This window comes from Nelumbo nucifera, chromosome 4 (assembly GCF_055504915.1).
Source record: "Nelumbo nucifera cultivar China Antique chromosome 4, China Antique-T2T, whole genome shotgun sequence".
In the NCBI taxonomy this organism is placed as follows: Eukaryota; Viridiplantae; Streptophyta; class Magnoliopsida; order Proteales; family Nelumbonaceae; genus Nelumbo; species Nelumbo nucifera.
In genome coordinates this window covers 65183988-65201762 of record NC_142652.1, presented here as the reverse complement: position 1 = coordinate 65201762, position 17775 = coordinate 65183988, and the positions used below count along the sequence as shown (strand labels likewise).

At 40.1% G+C, this 17775-nt stretch overlaps 1 protein-coding gene across 7 annotated transcripts in view; it reads left to right on the top strand.

Annotated features, from left to right (window-relative positions):
- Nucleotides 1-1128: 1128 nt before the first annotated feature.
- LOC104588950 (metal ion-binding protein) overlaps nucleotides 1129-17775 on the top strand; it is a 123089-nt gene continuing 106442 nt past the window's right edge. For 6 of the 7 annotated variants that reach the window (XR_016085617.1, XR_016085618.1, XR_016085619.1 and 3 more), the window contains exons 1-3: nucleotides 1129-2120; nucleotides 14577-14708; nucleotides 14876-14947. Coding sequence is in view for 4 of the 7 variants with exons in the window: in XM_010247096.3 (XP_010245398.1) it covers nucleotides 1965-2120; nucleotides 14577-14708; nucleotides 14876-14947 (360 nt within the window). In the remaining 3 variants the exon portion in view is untranslated. The remainder of the gene's footprint in view (nucleotides 2121-14576; nucleotides 14709-14875; nucleotides 14948-17775) is intronic. The other variant, XM_088903584.1, reaches the window with a different exon arrangement.

The window sequence follows — 17775 nt, the reverse complement described above, 5'->3', positions numbered from 1 at the left end:
TTCTCTTTTTATATATCTTCATATCTTTATATGTATGTATGTATGTATGTATGCATATATGTATTTATCTCTATCTCTCTTCATTGTCCAAATATTAATTTTCCATCAATCATATTAAAATATTAATATCAAGTTAAATTTTAAATATTAAAATAAGATATGAGAAAATATTTAAAATACTAATAATTGAAAAATAATATATACTAAAATAAGTAAATAATACTAGTAAAATAATATTAATTAATAAACAAAACAATAAATTCCATTCTAATAATTATTAAATTTTTAAAAATTAACACAAAACAATAAAATTAATAAATGTTAGTTTCATAAATAATTATTTTTATTAATTTAAATTCCACTTAATATCATTAAAGTTAACAAAAGTTACCAGTAAATAAAATTAATTTTACTATTAAAAGCTTATTAAGTTTAAATTATATTTAAAATAATTACATCAATAAAATATTAGAATTAATTTTATTTTTTTACTAATAAAAATTAATAAAAACTAAATTATTAATAGAACAATAATTAATAAAGCAATGAAAATGTATTACTTTAAAGTTAATTTTACTAATTTAATGTCCACACTCATTGGAGTGCATCTAGGATTACAATTAGACTAATCAGACATAATCCAAGGAATAATGCTTGAGTTGAGTTGGATTTATATTGGCTTGGTTCAATTGAGAATAAAGGTGATCATTTCAAGCTCACGACAGCCCAGACTGAAAACATCCAAACTTGGGCCTAGGTTCAGTTTGGCCCACAATATATTGATATATAATGTGTAATATATTTTATATATACATGTTTGATATAGAATATTTTATGCTATATAAATTATAACACATATTATATGTAATATAATAAAAATTTGTATTTAAAGAAGTAGGTTCAAAGCCCGGCCTAATCCGGTCTGGGCCCGGGCTTATATTTCAAGCCTGGCGTACAGCCCTTGTAAAAGATGTAAAGCCCGGCTCGGCCCATGATCACCCCCCAATGGACTGATGGAGAATGTCATAGGCCTCTTGTAGTACCATATTATATTCCGGGATGGATCAGGCTAAAGGTTTCGCACCCAGCCCAATCTTTCTTATATAGCAGTCAGGACTGGGCCCGGTCAGACTGGTGGATGGCTGGATGCTGGAAAAATGATCACCTCCGGTTGGGGGTGGTAAGGGCGCATCCGGCATCCCATTGGCATTTCCCCTCCCCGGTGAAAAGAGAGAAATCCACTGTTAAGAAATCAAATTACTCGAAATATGGTGTTTATTGGTTTGCTAAGTATCAGGGGTCTGCCCCTGTGTCGAGGGGACGTGCTCAAATCACTGCCCTAATGAAAATTCTATGAGGAATTTGGTATATTGTTATTTTATTATCCACAGAATACGCTTTCATCATTGGTCGGTTGTTTCCACTGACTCATCCTCTTATGTCAAAGCGAAAGTTGCAGTACAGTACAGGAAGAGAATCCAATAGACACGCTTATCACGTTGTCATTTGGGAGAGAGACGGACTGTCCCACAGTCACAATAAACCAGTTAGGAAGCAATCTTCTGTATTCAATATTCACCAGTAACCCCTTTTTCTCTGTTCGTCTTATCTTCCCGTCCGTATTTCTTTTTCCTTTTCTCTTCTATGTCTCCGTTACTTTCTGTTCGTCCTTCGTAATCCTTTTATTCTCTATCCCGAGCAAGATCAATTTCTCTCTCAGAGGAATTTCTCTTCTTGTGTTCCCTTTCAATATATCCTCGTGGCGACTGATTGGTTCCATACAACAGAATTTGTAACACTTGTTCTCTGTATCAGCATCACTTGTGACTACTTGACATTTCCTCTTTTTTTTCGCCAGACAAAATGCAAATTTAAGTCTTAACACAATAAGGGAAAAAATACACACGTACAATTGAAGGGAAGAACATAATAGAGAAAGAAAAAGTTAGTTCTGCGGTTAATAGATGACGATGTCGATTCCAAAGGAGCCAGAGCAGGTGATGAAGCAAAGAGGTGGATCTGTACTGGGCAAGAAAACCATTCTCAAAAGCGACCATTTTCCGGGCTGCCAGAACAAACGTTTGTCTCCTCAAATCGATGGCTCTCCAAATTACCGCCAGGTACCTTTCTTCTTCTGCTTCGTTCAGATTAATCTTCAGTATACATAAAGAGGCAATTGAATACGTACTTCATTTTTTTTTCATGTTTATGTTATAAAAGATATTCTCTTTCTTTCTCCCATCATTTTTTTTACTACGAAAGATCAATTTCGCATGTACTGATAGAAAAAAAAGATCAATTTCGAGTGACAAAGAGCAAGGCATCTGCTATTGGTCTTCTTGTTGCTGAGACTATCAACTACTTGCACACCATCTATCATGAAACATGATTAGGCATCGAGTTTATTCTTAATTCCTATTAGGTAGCTGGATAATTCAATATTCTCTGTTCGCTGTTTGGCATGTCTTCCAACAAGGCATTTCTGATTTCTTACAAAGTTCACCATGCATGAGTCTAAGAATTCCCCATTTAGCGAAAGCACCAAGATAGATGTGCATTTACTACCTTACTTTTGGATTAGGAAGTTAAACATGTAAATATAGAGTGATCCTGCATTATCCTTCATTACTCACCAATAGTAGTAGTACTACAAGAAGCATACAAACTTATCTTGCTGGACGTCAGGTTTGATCCTTGGTTCTGTATTTGGTATTATGATTGATCTTCGTGTATGACCATCTAATCCTGATTTATGCTCCATCTGAATTTAAATAGATGCTGTTATTGTTCTCCTCTCGTGCAGAAAAAAAGGAAGCTTGATTAATAGATGGAAATCTTAAGGATTAATAAATTGTATGATTGGGTTGGTTATTTGGTAACCTTTTTTTTTTATCTGTAACAAGAAACTTTATTAATAATATGAAACTATGTGAAACTTTAAGTACAAAGGGAGGAAGTAAAATGTCTTAACTCCCCACCAACAGAATACATTGGAAGAAAGTCAAAAGTTAGCCCAAAATATGGATTCCCTATTCACCCCTTGCTTGGCTAACCCATCAGCAAATGAGTTAGCAGTCCTCTTCACCTAGTTGTAATGCAGCACAATATCCCTATTCAGCCATTTGAATTTTTTCTTCTCATTGTTATAACTCCACAAACCGCTGTCTGCTTCCTTTAGCCACCTAATCACCACTTCCGAGTCACCTTTAAGGACCAAACATCTGATGTTCAAATCTCTTGCTCTTTGGATACCTTCCAGGGCTACAAGAATCTCAGCCCTAAGAGAGTCTCCTTCTCCAATTGGGCCTGAGAACATGGCAGTGATAACCCCATCCTCATTCTTGAACACTCCCCCAATCCCAGAAGGCCTTGGATTCCTTAAACAACTACCATCAAAATTCAGTTTTATGAACCCAGAGGGAGGAGGGGACCAAGAAGGATTACGAGTCCTCTTACATAGGGCAGAGATAGCTATCTTTTTCCAATTTCTTACCAAATCAGCCACAGAATAACCGGAGAACAGCTCCATAGTTTTCAGCCAGTGGGCTACCCTTACAAGTATTAGATCTAACAAGTTTTCCAGGGTTCTTTCCTTGTCTGAAAATATTTCTGAGTTTCTTTGTTCCCATAGGGACCAACACATGGCTGCCCTAATGCTTCTCCACATAACCTTCCCTCTCTTCTTCGGCCATCTGAAAAATGAAGAACAAAACAAGCTTTGGACACTCCCAGGGGGAGTCCAAATACACCCAAAGAGGGAAAAAACCCACTCCTATACTGTTTTAGCGATCGAACAAATAACCATAAGGTGGTAACCAGTTTCTCCATCAGCTTTATAGAGAGTACACCTATTAGGAAGTAAACAAGAATTGGGTCTCTTTTTTTCGAAGTAGGTCATTTGTGTTAATTCTTTCCAAGAAAGTTTCCCAACAAAAACTACCAACCCAAGGAGGAATGGGCTTGCTCCGAATTTCTTTAACCAGGAATGACAACCCAATAGGACCAGAAGGCTGAATTAATGTCTCAAAAAACGAAGCACAAGAGAAAATACCTAAGGAGGAAGAGGTCCAGAATCTGGTGTCCTCCTTATTACGGTCCAAGAAAACATTTTCGAGGATGGCTAACAGAGACATTATGCATACCAACTCTGTATCCCTAATTGCCTTTCTCAGACCTAGGTTCCACCCAAAACCAGAAGGAGAGTCTGAAGGGCTTAAGAAGGATGATATGGGTTCATTTTTCAAATCTGATAGAGAATACAAAGAGGGAAATTGGTGCATCAAAGGTGAGTCCGCAATCCAATGTTGTTCCCAAAATTTTATTCTATTACTGGAGTTAAGACCATACCTGATCCAAGGGGAGAAGACTGGAAGCAAATCATGAATGGCTTTCCAAGGAGAGGCAACTGTAGCCCTTGCCAAAATTCCTGGTTCCCAACTGTTGTCTTCCATCCCATGTATGCTAGCCACAATCTTTGTCCACAATTTATCTTTTTCCAATGGAAACCTCCATAACCATTTCCCTAACAATGCTATGTTCCTTTTCCTAAAAGCTAGTCATTAGATGGCTGCAAAAGGAAGAGGGGGTAGGGATTCATCTATGAGAAGAGAAGAATCAAATGGCTGATGCAAGGCTTGGATTTTACTCTAAAATGGGTTAAAAGATATGCTAATTCTTTTGCTGATTCTTTGGCTAAACAAGGGGTGGGAAGGAACTGATTATTTTGGGCATGGTTGTAATACTATATCCTTTTTAGGGAGAGCTAATAGAGTTTATCTCTCCCTTTCTCTTAATTGTACTTATTTCTTTGATAATTAATGAATTCTATTTCTGGTATTGATAAAAAAAAATCATCAAAGGGGATCTAATGAAGGTGTTCAATGAGCTTCACCAGAATGGGGCTTTGGAAAGGAGCCTGAAATCAACTTTCTTATCTTTGATTCTCAAGAAGAAAGAAGCAGCCTTAAAGGACTTTAGACTGATAAGTTTGATCAGCGGTGTTTACAAAGTGAATGCATTGCTATTTTATCCTGTATTCTAAAGGTGGACATGTAATAGGTAGGCAGGTTGGCTAAAGTGAATTTGATCAAAGTGACTCTTCCTCCCAAGGATATATAGTTTCTTTTCCACAAAGCTTTTCTTTTTTGCAAATCTCCCCCAAGGGATACCAAGATATTCTAGAGGCCAACTTTTAACCCCATAGCCTAGTACTCATGTTACTAGTTGAATATCTTGTTCTTTCATGTTAATTCTTTCCATACAACTCTTACCCCAATTCACTTACAATATTGAGATCCTTTGGAACCCATCTACTAAGGCTTTCAAGTTCCTCTCACGAGATTCATCACAGTCCTCATAGAAAACGACTATGCCATTTGCAAATTGCAAGTGGGTAACAACAATTTCATCCCTTCTAATCCTCTAATCTTTAATCAGATTTTCTAGATCAGCCTTGATAATCAGTTTGCTTAGAAGAAATGAAATTCTTGTTACCCACTTGACTTTTCAGTTCCTGCTAGGTTTATTACAGTTCCTGAGGCTTCCTCTGACTTTTCAGTTTCCAAAATTCTAGCTTCAGTCCACCCAGCTTAGTCTACATGGCATCATCTTCTTCTACCTTTGACTCAGAGTTCCAGAGTAATGCTTCAGCTTCTGTTGTGAGCCAGATTGTTCTCCAGGCATCATCAGAAAATACCTCCAAGGCGCAGATCCTTCATACAGTATGCTTCTAAGACTCCACCACAAATAGCTGTGTCTCTGAAAAAATTGCTCCGGCCAAAGGTTGAAAGGTAGCCCAAGAAGCTTGATAACCAGACTACCATCCACACAAATTTCTTCATTACAGTTGGGTGACCAGTTTTCTATTGTTAGTTTCCCATTGCTTGTTTCAAAAGTGAACATTTCAAACTGAAATTTCCCCATATCTAATATTGCCTTCTTTTATCTGAAAGGGATAAGGATTGCCTTTTCTTTGGATTTAGTTTTTTCCATTATCATTCTCAGGATTTCATTCCAATCTTCCACTTTTTTCTTTGTCATGATAACCTTCCTCCCTTTCCCAATCAATCTTCTTCCTTTCCCACATCACTTTCGGCGTTGTGGAGGATGATACTGCTAAATCTTCTTCTTCAGCTTCTAATTCTCCCCTCCTCCTTCACCTGGTTTCTCCTTCTCTGTGTTTGCTTGGGTTTCTTCTCCAGGGCACTTGGCATTTCCAGTTTCACTATTCTCTTCGTGCTTCGATTGGAATTCTTCTAGGACATTAGCCACCATTACCCAGCCTTGTTTTAGCCTACCTTTAGGTAGGCATGTCATTTATTTCTTTCCTTTACCAAAAAATTCTGTTAAGGTAATGTACCATCCTCTGTTGTTTCTTCTGCTTTCGACCAAGAATTGCTTTTCTCCTCTATCTTATTTTTCCGTCCTTCTGTCTTCACTAAGAAAATCAGGCCATCTACGAATCCTTTAAACCAGTTCAGGACCACCAAGTCAGGATAACCGTTGCTCGTTTGCCTTCTCTGATTTCCATGCTTGTTCCTCTAGATTTTGAATCATCCAGTAGCAGTCTTTTCTTCTCCACCTTGATTTCTTTCCTCTACCTTGTTGCTGGAATGAACTTCTCCTTAACTCTCTCCCGTTGGGTCAGGATGCATCCAACTTATATGCGAAACAATGGGAAGAGGGAGAATTATTAAAAGTTGATATGGAGAAAGCTGATGACCATGTAAACTGGGATTTCTTTAGACTACATGCTCAAGAGGTTCAACTGGCAGGGAGTGGAGGAACATGATAAAGGTGTGCGCAACTACAGCAATCTTCTCAGTCTTGATGAATGGCAGTCCAGCAGGAAGGTTTCACAACACTAGAGGAATTAGACAGGGAGATCCATTGTCACCATTGTTGTTTATTTGCATAACAGAGGCTCTTGGCACAATGGTGAGTAGAGCGGTTGAAGGAGGTTTCTTAGAGGGTTGCAAGGTGGGAGAGAAAGTGGGAGTAGCATTGCTGCAGTATGCAGATGATACAATTTTTTTTGCTAATGCTTCCCAAGAGAATATGGAGAAATTAGAATGACTCTTACTTGGTTTGAAGCAGTCTTTGGGCTAAAAGTTAACATGCACAAATGATAGCTAGGAGTTTTCTCTCTAGTTCGACTAGAACTATTCTTCTTCTCCTTCTTATCTGAAATTGTACGGACACTATATCTGAATTCTATCATGGTATCAGAGCCACAATAATCAGCTCAGATCAGTCTCCTTCTTTTCTCTCTATTCTGTGCATTCTCTCCTAGGGTTTTGCAAAATTCTCACTGATAGCTAGGAGTTTCTCAGAAAGAAAAAAAAAGGATTGGTCGTTTTCTCCTTCTGGGGGTTTTCATGCCTCCAATGAGTGCTGTTGTGGTTTTGTGTGGTTGGTAGAAAACCCTCTACTCGGCAGTTCGAAGAAGGCTGGTTTTGTGATGGTGACAGTGCAGATTTGGTGAAAAGGTACATGATCTCTGAATCAAATTGTGTTGTGTAACAGAATTTTTTTTTGATATGTTGCAGAACTGAATGTCCTATTTGTGATATGTATTGTGAGGGTTTATGGTGCTGACAGTGGACGGCAGCAGTGGTGTTGTTGCTAACAGTGGTGAAGAGTTGTCAGTGTTGTTGCTGAATCCTATGATGGTAGGAACCCTAGTAGTATTCAGTTGTTAGTGTGTAGTGTGGTGACTAATTAGTGCAGTAGAGTGACAACCTAGTGGTAGAATTTCTCCCTTTTTCCTTGTGTCATGGGAGACAGCAACGAATGCAAATCAAGTGTGATGGTCCTTTCTGATTATTTGAATGTGCAGATGACTTCTATAAAACTGAATGGTGAGAATTATGTGCCTTAGGCTAAATCTGTTGAAGTTTTTCTGAAAGCCAAGAAGAAAGTGAAGCATGTGAGGGAAGATAGACTCCCAATTGATTCTCAGGGATATGATGAGCGGGAGCAAGAGGATGCTCAAATTATGACATGGCTATGGAACAGTATGGAATCCAAAATCAGTGTGGGCTTCATGTTTTTAGATATAGCCAAGGAGGTTTGTAATCATGCAAGGAAGCTTTATTCTAGACAAGATAACACTACTAGGGTTTACCAACTGTACCAAGAGTATTTCAATTTGCAACAGGGGAATCAAAGTCTTGAGGACTATTGTGCAAGTATGAGAAATCTACGAAATAAGTTGAATGTGTATCACCCTCTCACACCTGATGTCAAAATTCAGCAACAACAAAGAGAGCAGTTGGATGTGACCAGATTTTTAGTAGGGCTGAAGTTTGAATGTGAACCGGTAAGGGCATAAATACTAGGTGGGTCTGCTCTTCTCTCTCTTGAGGAAGTGTTTGCTCGTCTTTAGAGGATCTCAGTTGGACCCATAGAGAATTCCACTATATCAGATAGGTCTGCATTTGCAATTATGAGAGGGGGAGGTCGTGGTGGTAGAGGAGGTCAACCTGGCCGTGGTCGTGGTGGTGGACCCATGTATGGTCGTGGTGGTGGTGGAATGTATAGTCATGGTGGTGGTCGTGTTGGAGGTCGAGACTCAGGGGGAGCCCGTGGTAGAGGACGTGGTAATACTCAAAGGAGGTGTACACTGGGACTCCAGGTGGTTGTTATCCAAATAGAATTTTAATTCATAAAAAAAAAATCTACATGGCCCACCTTCAACCTAGGCAAATCATGCAACCGTAAATGGTGGTGGTTCGAGACAAGAATCTCATATTACTGATCAGATACCTTCTACATCTACAGATGCCTCTAGAAAGGAGATGTTGAGTGTTCCACGGGACGAGCATGAACGGTTCATTTAGGGTACATCTCAACAGAACACAACTACCCTTGCACACTCAGGTATGGCTTGTCTGGCACCCAAACCTTCCTATTGGATTATAGATTCTAGAGCTTCCGATCATATGATTGGGACTCCAAGTGTGTTTTCATCCATTTCTCCGTCCTCCACATCACAATCTGTTACTCTTGCCAATATGGCTCTACATCTTCCATATGTGGTGTTGATAATGTTGACACAGACTCATTATCCCTATCCTCAATTTTATATGTTCCTAAGTTTCCCTTTAACCTGATGTTTGTTCGTAAATTGACTAACTTTCTTAATTGCTCTATAACTGTTTACCCTTCCTCTTGTGTGTTTTAGGATCTCAAGACGGGGATGAAGGTTGGTGGAGGGCATGAAGCTAGTCAACTGTATTATCTTGATGGAGGTGGTTCGACAACAGCCGTTCAGACATCTCTTTCTCCTCATCAGTGGCACTGCAGACTTGGTCATCTGTCTCTTAGAGCTCTTCAGTTACTTGTTCTATCGTTGAGTCGTCTTTCTACTTTGAATTGTGAGTTGTGTCAGTTTGGGAAACATCATCTTGTTTCTTTTCGTCCTAGAGTTGATAGTCGTACATCAAGTCCTTTTTCTTTAGTCCATTCGAACATCTGGGGTCCAAACAGAATAGTGTCTTATAATCGTTACAAGTACTTTGTAATTTTTGTTGATGATTATTCAAGGATGACATGGCTTTACCTTATGAAAGAAAGGAGTGAATTGTTTTCTATTTTCCAAAAATTTTATGCTGAGATTCACAATCAATTTTGTGTAATTAAAATTCTCTGTTCTGATAATGGTCGCGAGTATTTTTACACACCATTTCAAGAATATTTGGAACATGGCATTATCCATCAAACCTCGTGTACCTACTCCCCTTAACAAAATGGGGTGGCTGAGAGAAAGAACCGTCACCTTTTGGAAATTGCTTGGTCCCTCTTACATCATATGAATGTTCCCAAACCTTTTTGGAGTGATGCTGTACTTACATCCTGCTTCCTTATTAACCGCATGCCCATGTCCATCCTTGAAGGTTAATCCCCATTCTCTGTTTTGTTTATCAACTTGTCTCTTTTTCCCCTTACTCCCAAAGTTTTTGGATGTGTGTGTTTTGTTTATAATCTTGGGCTTGGAATGGACAAGTTAGATGCTAGATCCACTAAATGTATTTTCCTTGGCTATTCTAGGACTCAAAAAGGGTATAAGTGTTATAATCCTAGTTCTCGGGGTTCTTTTGTATGTCCTGATGTTATATTCTTTGAGTTTGTTCCTTTCTTCTCCGAGTCGGATGTTTCTTTTCTTCTGTTGCTATCACCTCCTCTTCCAGTTCTAGTTGAGGACCCTGTTCCCCTTGTTCCAGTTGTGACCAAGTCTTTGCCTCCAGTGCAACTACTTGCGGAACGACCACCTATCCGGCAAGTGTATACGCATTGTCAGGCACCGGCTCCTCCTCCAGCTTCGTCACCATCGACAGATCTGGCAGTTGTTACTACCTCAGCCCCACCCTCATTTTTTACCTTGATCTCCCTATTGCTTTGTGGAAAGGTAAACGCAGTTACACTTTGCACCCCATTTCTAATTATGCTTTTGTATCTCACCTTTCGGCTTCCCATCGCCGCCTGTTTGTTTTTATGTTATCCTCTATCTCTGTTCCCAAGGATGTCTAGGAAGCTCTCACTTCTCTAGGGTGGTGCCATGCAATGGAAGAACTCTTGGCCCTGACTCGTACTCGTACATGGGACTTCACCACTCTTCCGCCTGGTAAGCATGTTGTGGGTTGTAAGTGGGTGTACACAATTAAATACTTACCTGATGGGAGTATTATGGTTGAAAGCTCGGTTAGTTGCCAAAGGTTATTTACAATTATATGGTATTGATTAAACAAACACTTTCTTTCCAGTTGCCAAAATTGGGTCGATTCGTGTTCTGATTTCTCTTGTTGCTATATTTGATTGGCCCTTGTTTCAGCTTGCCATCAAGAATGCTTTTTTACATGGTGATCTCCTTGAGGAGAGGTGTACATGGAGCAACCACCAAGGTTTGTTGCTCAGGGGGAGGGTGACAAGGTATGTAGACTTAAGAAGGCTATTTATGGACTTAAAACAATCTCCTTGTGCATGGTTTGGGAGATTTAGTGAAGCGGTGAAGAAGTTTGGAATGAAACAGTGTCAGGTTGACCATTCCGTATTCAGCTATGAATCCAATGCTGGGAAGATCTTATTGGTGGTATATGTAGATGATATTGTTATCACAGGCAATGACATACTAGGGATTGACAGGTTGAAGACTTACTTGGATGATCACTTCCAAACAAAGGATCTTGGTAAATTAAGATACTTCCTAAGAATAGAGGTAGCGAGGTCCAAGAATGGTATTAATCTGTACAAGAGGAAATATGTCCTTGATCTGCTAGAAGAAATAGGGTTGTTAGGTGCTAGACCAGCTGAAACATCCATGGAACCGAATGTTAAGTTGAGTAGTGATGCAAGTGAGGAGTTTGAGGATCCGGGAAGTTACAGAAGGTTGGTGGGTAAGCTAAATTAACTAACCATCACTCGACCTGATATCTCATTTGCAGTCAATGTAGTGAGTCAATTTATGTAGAATCATCGAATTCCACATTGGGAGGCGGTCCTAAGGATTGTGTGGTATTTGAAGGAAGCTCCAAGTCGTGGTTTGTTATATAAGAGTGAAGGAAGTCTTGAGATAGAGGGATACACAGATGTTGATTGGGCCAGTTCCATATTTCACAGAAGGTCCACTACAGGGTATTGCACTTTTCTTGGTGGGAACTTAGTGACATGGAAAAGTAGGAAGCAGACAGTGGTAGCAAGAAGCAATGTGAAGCATCTCCTAGAGGAGATGGGATACTCGATTGACACTCCTATGAAGCTATATTGTGATAATCAAGCTGCAGTTCATATCTCCTCTAATCCAGTGTTTCATGAAAGGACAAAGCATATAGAAGTTGATTGCCACTTTGTACATGAGAAGGTGCTTAATGGAGTGATAAGTACAACATATGTGAACATAAGAAATCAATGGGCAGATCTGTTTACCAAAGGGTTGAATCGGGGAAGAGTGGACTACATATGTAACAAGCTGGGACTATATGACATATACTCACCAGCTTGAGGGGGAGTGTTAGAGTCGGCTGTAGAAGGGTAGTATAGACCTTTTATATTAAGTCGTATGTTAATTGTTTAGCTGATGTGGCTCTCACTTAAGTGAGGGCATAAGAGTAATTCTTGTTTATTTAGAAAAGTATAAATAAAGACTGGCCGACTAGAGAAGATGAGTTTTCTCTCTAGTTCGACTAGAACTATTCTTCTTCTTTTCCTTCTTCTTCTTATCTGAAATCGTACAGATACCATGTCTGAATTCTATCACATCTCTAAGAAGATTTGGAAGCCCGTGGTAGAAAGAATTGAAAAGAAATTTTCCTCTTGGAAGCCAAGATATCTGTCAAAGGTAGGGATTTTCTTCACTTCCTACCTATTTGCTTTCTCTCTTCCCAATTCCTGCTAGTATAGCCAAGTTATTGGAAAAAATGAGAGATTTTCTGTGGCAGGGGGTGGAAAGAGGAGTTTAAGTTTCATTTCGTCAAGTGGAACAAAGTCTAGAAGCCAAGAAAGGCGGGGGAGGGGGGGTTTAAGGGTAAGAAGAATTGGAAAATTTAATGTGGCTTGTTTTGTAAGTGGTATTGCAGATGGACAGCCCACCAATCAGTGGAGAAGAATCATAATGGCTCAAGAAATTTTAATTGGGATCTAGGAGAAACCTGTATGATTTGTGGATGTGCAATGTGGAGGGACATACAGAAATCAGCAAGGGAGTTTAATAAAGGAATTAAGATGGAAGTAGGATCTGGGTCAAGGAGTAAATTCTGGAAGGATGTGTGGTGTGGAAATAGTCCTCTCAAGGAGAGGTTTCCAACTCTGTTTGGAATTGCACTTAATAAGGACTGCTTGGTGTTGGAGGTGTTCTCATAGGAAAGAGGGTAGGAGACTGGTATCCCACTTTTATGAGGAATTTACATGACTGGGAATTAGAAAAATGGGAGGAATTAATGCAAAATTTAAGTAAAGTCAGGCTGGACAGAACAAGAAGTGACAAAAGAGTTTGGGTGGGGGAGAAATCATGCTCTTTCACAAGTCTTTCTAAGGGTGAGAGTTTCTCTGAGAACAGGGTCTGGAGAATGGAAGCTCTTCTCAGAGTAGCCTTTTTTGTGTGGGTAATGATGCTTGGGAAGTGTTTAACAATCGAAAATCTGGTGAAAAGAGGGATGGTGGTGGAACCTAGCAGATATGTAATGTATAGACCTGTTCATGGGTCAGGTAGTTCGATGGGCTGGCTCAGCCCGGTCCGTTCCAAGTCAGGCTTGGACATGAGTGTAGGCCCATGGGCTCGGGCTCAGGCCTAAAACAGTAGGCCCAACTATTTTTTGGGCCAGGCTTGGTCTTTCTAGAAAAAGCCCAGCCTGAGCCTGAGCCTGAGCCTGAGCCTGAGCCTGAGCCTGACTTGCTAATATAATATATATAGCAAATGTATTTTATATAAAAATATACATATAATATGTTCTTTTCTTTGTTCCTCTTCTCATTTTTCAAGCCATAGTGAGACCTTTTATTATTTTTGGGTTTTGAGGTATTTTAATATAAATAAATTTGTTTTTTATTGAGTAAAAAGATTTCTTTTTTTTCAATTTTCTAGCTGGGCTTTGGGCAAGGCTCAAGACCTAGGCCTGATGGTCAGGCAAGGCTCAGGCTTGGGCCTGAATATATTCTGTTAATATGGAGACAAAGCCTGGCCCAAACCTGGCCCATGAACAGGTCTAGTAATGTGTGGTGAAGATTCTGAGGGGGTGGACCATCTATTCATTCATTGCAAGTTTGCAAGGGAGCTGTGGCTGAAGTCTTTGAGGTTGTTTGTGGTGCAGTTTTGTTTTCCAAAATCTGTTGACTTTACTACAGAGCTGGCATCTATTTGGTTTGTCTAGGTTATGGAAGATTATATGGGGAGTAATACCAGAAGCAGTGATGTGGTCAATTTGGACAGAGAGAAATAGGAGATTTTTTGAAAATAAATACAACACGGAAGACACAGTAATCTAAGGTTTTTGGCAAAGAATATGCTCTTTGGTGGCAGCACACAGGCTTTTTAAGAATATACCATACAACTATTTTTTTTTGATAGCAGTACTCTTTTTGTTTCTTGATGATTGACATGGGAATTTGATATGTAGAAAGAGAATTCTTTTCCCTGTCCAGTGCTTTATTGCACAGGGCTTTGTATATGTTTTATTTATCAATATATTGAAATGCTTTGCCTTTTCTCAGGAAAAGAATTGTGCACACTGATGTATGAGGACCCTTGATCTGTATAGGGTTCTGGATTATGTGATCTTTATCTTTTCTATTCTTTTCTTTCTTTTGTCTCCTTATGATAGTTTCTACAGAATGTACAATCGGGCTTTTGACCATGTCAATGTAAGATGATATGTTGACTAGTGCAACCTGATTATAGATTTCAGTTCTATGTATGCACACATATGCATGTACATTACACTGCCAGACTTGTTTGTGCTTGCAATTCTATCAGCTTGATTATCTTTAGATATATCAATTTGTTCCACTACCTCCTTGTTCACTTCCATACTTGTGAAATTTGTTGTTTAATGCCAATTTCTTTTTTTTTTTGTGAATATTTATAGGCTGACTCCTCACGTGTTCATGGTGTTGCGATGCCAACGATTGATGGCATCAGGAATGTGCTTGACCATATTGGGGCCCAAAAGAATGGAAAGAAAACACAAGTGCTTTGGCATAACCTTCGAGAAGAACCTGTAAGGCTGTTTAATTTCTTGACAACTGGGACATTTTAAATGGCATTATAAGAGACTTATCCTTGGTTGAATATGGGCTATCTATGCTGCTTTGGGCAACTCCAGGGCCATACATGGTGGTTTTACAAAAAAATTTAAATTTTGGGTCTTTGCCATCCCTGATACAGGTGGTGTACATTAATGGCCGTCCTTTTGTTCTGCGTGACGTGGAGAGGCCCTTCTCCAATCTTGAGTATACGGTATGTTGATTGTTGATTTAAAGTATCAAATGGAATGCACTTCAATTGATATATTTCCAGTATGCATTGCTGCTTGTTGATTTGACTGTATCATGTCCTATGTTGTGTTGGCCTAGCAGGGTTGGCATTACCCTTAGGATTCATGGTGCTTAACCACCCAACTCGTTGGTGTGCCTCCTGTGCACTGCAAAGCCCCTCAGGTCCACCTGCAGCATGTGGCCACCATAACACACATAGATGCGGGGCTCTGCGTTGTCATACAGGGACATAAATTTGCACCCTCACCATCACCTATTGGTTTTGGTTAGTGGTAAGCACTTTATTCTAACAATTGATATCAGAGCGAGGGTGTGGGTTTGAGTCCTCAGGTGACGTTTGTGTTAGAATGTTAGAATGAAGTCTCTTTGTATGAGTGTTCGGCTGATAAGAGTTCTTATTAGCCCATACTTAAGTTTAAGTTATCCTGTAACTGGGCCTGTGTTAATGGGCCTAAGCCTGTTTAATGTGTTAAGTTAACAGGGTGTCCCATCACTAATCAAGGGCATTCCAGTAATGGTTGACTGGCTTGTACAGTTCGACATTCATAGCATATCAGTGGTGTTCTTCTCCTCTCCTCTACTTCAAGTACAGCTTTCAAGCTCACATGGTATCAGAGCACTAGCGTCTCTTTGGTTTCAGCAGGCACTAGCTTCTACTCTCTCTTCTCTTGCTGTTCTTTCCATCTTCTTCCTTCTTCTTTTCTGGGTTCCTAAAAAAACTAGGGCTGTAAGAGAACAAAGCAGATTCGAACCTAGGGTTTCCCTTGGTTGTAGGGCTCAAGGGAGGTAAGGCCCAGAAGTGGATGTCCTACTAGGTTCTTTTTTTTCAGCAAATAGTAGCTATTTGGCTACTAAGAGAGGTCTGTATAGGACAGACCTAGTTGAGGACTGATTTCAGCAGTCCTAGCCCTAGTCGAAAGGGGGAGAGCTTCTCCACAACTACAGCTTCGAAGCCCCAGCAAAACCAGCATAGCACAGTGGCAAACAGCTCCAAGTTCAGGTTGGTTATCAGTCTGAAACCTCTCCCCACTGCTGTACCCGAACTGCTTCAGCTCAAGTGAAGATTACCTAGGGAGCTGCCTACTCCAGATTGTCCAGCACTGTACCCGAACTACTCTAAGACTGAAATCAGCATGTCCTCACTATCCGGAGAAGTTTCCTCCAGAGATAACAGACCTGCCGCAAGGTTCTCTAACCTGGAAAACCCTAATCTGCACAGTTTACAGATTACAAACGTGTTGCTGGATGAATATAACTTTAGAGAGTGGTCCGTCTCAGCAAGGTTGTTCATTACTTCTCGTGAACTCACTGGCTATCTGGATGGAGACAAGAAAGAACCTGAAGTTGGCAGTCCTGAGCATGTCGTGTGGTGCAAGGAGAATGCCACAGTCATGTCTTGGTTGCTGGCCTCCATGACTCCTCAGGTGGCTAGAACTGTTCATCATTTCCCCACAGCCGCGAAGATTTGGGAGAAAGTATCCAAGACCTACGACCAGAAAAATAACAATGCTAGAATCTATAGATTGAACCAAGATATTGCAGCTCTAAGGCAAGGAGACATGTCCGTGGCAACATATTTTGCAACCCTGGAAGGCCTTTGGGAAGAGCTTGATCATCACTTGATATTGGATTGGGAAAATGCTAGGGACAAGGAGAGACATGATAAGCAAATTGAAGAGAGCAGAGCCTTCAAGTTTCTGGCTGGCCTAGACCCAGTATATGAGGGTATAAGGTCACAAATTCTAGGGAGAGATGAATTACCAGAGCTTCACCATGTCTATTACTTGGTGAGGAATGAAGAAGTCAGGAGAAGGGAGATGCAAGTTGACTCTCAGACACAGTCAACTGGACTATTTGGAGAACATTCAGCCTTAGTCTCCACTAAGGGAAATAGATATCCAGACAAGAAGTCCCTCCAGTGTACCCATTATGGTGGTGAGAAACACACAAAGGAGAAATGTTGGGTCTTGTATCCTCATTTGAAGCCAACTGCTTTGAGAAAGGACAAAAGGCAACATAAGGGTCACACAGCAAGTGGGAATCTTGCCACCAACAACAGTAGTGACAACTCACAGAGTACTCCGACAATGTCCTCTTCCTCCACAAGGCAGGCTGCCGACTCCTCTGGACCAAGCACTTTGGGCTTCACAGCTAGTGAGGTAGAGGTTCTCAGCCGGGCATTAGCCCGTCTGAAGAACAATTCTTTAGCTTCCACCTCTCTTGCCAAATCAGGTACAACCTCTGCATTTAGTGCAACTAGTTCCATTAATTCCACTGACCATTTGACACATATGTCCTTATTCTCTTCATATCATTTGTTGTCTAGCCAGGATAAGATGAGAGTGGCTAATGGGTCTCTCTCCATCTCTAGAAAGGGGGTGGTTTACCTAAGCAAGGATCTCTCTCTTAAATCAGTCCTACATGTTCCTAGTCTTACCTCAAATCTTTTGTCTGTTTCAAAGCTTACAAAAAATTTGAACTACAGTATAACTTTTTTTCCTTCTCATTGATGCAGACATCGGCTCAGCCCTACAAGCTTCTGCTACTACTAGTCCGGAAAGTGTGGAGTCAATAGCTAGGCTGCACCTGTGGCATGCTAGGCTAGGTCATGTGTCTTTCTCTTCTTTAGCAATGTTGTTTCCCGAATTGTTTAAGGGAATTCCAAGTCAAAGCTTAATTTGTGATGTGTGTCAAATGTCAAAACAATGTAGAACAGTGTATCCAATTTCTAGTAACGAAATTCGAGCTCCTTTTGATTTGGTTCATTCTGATGTTTGGGGACCTTCACCC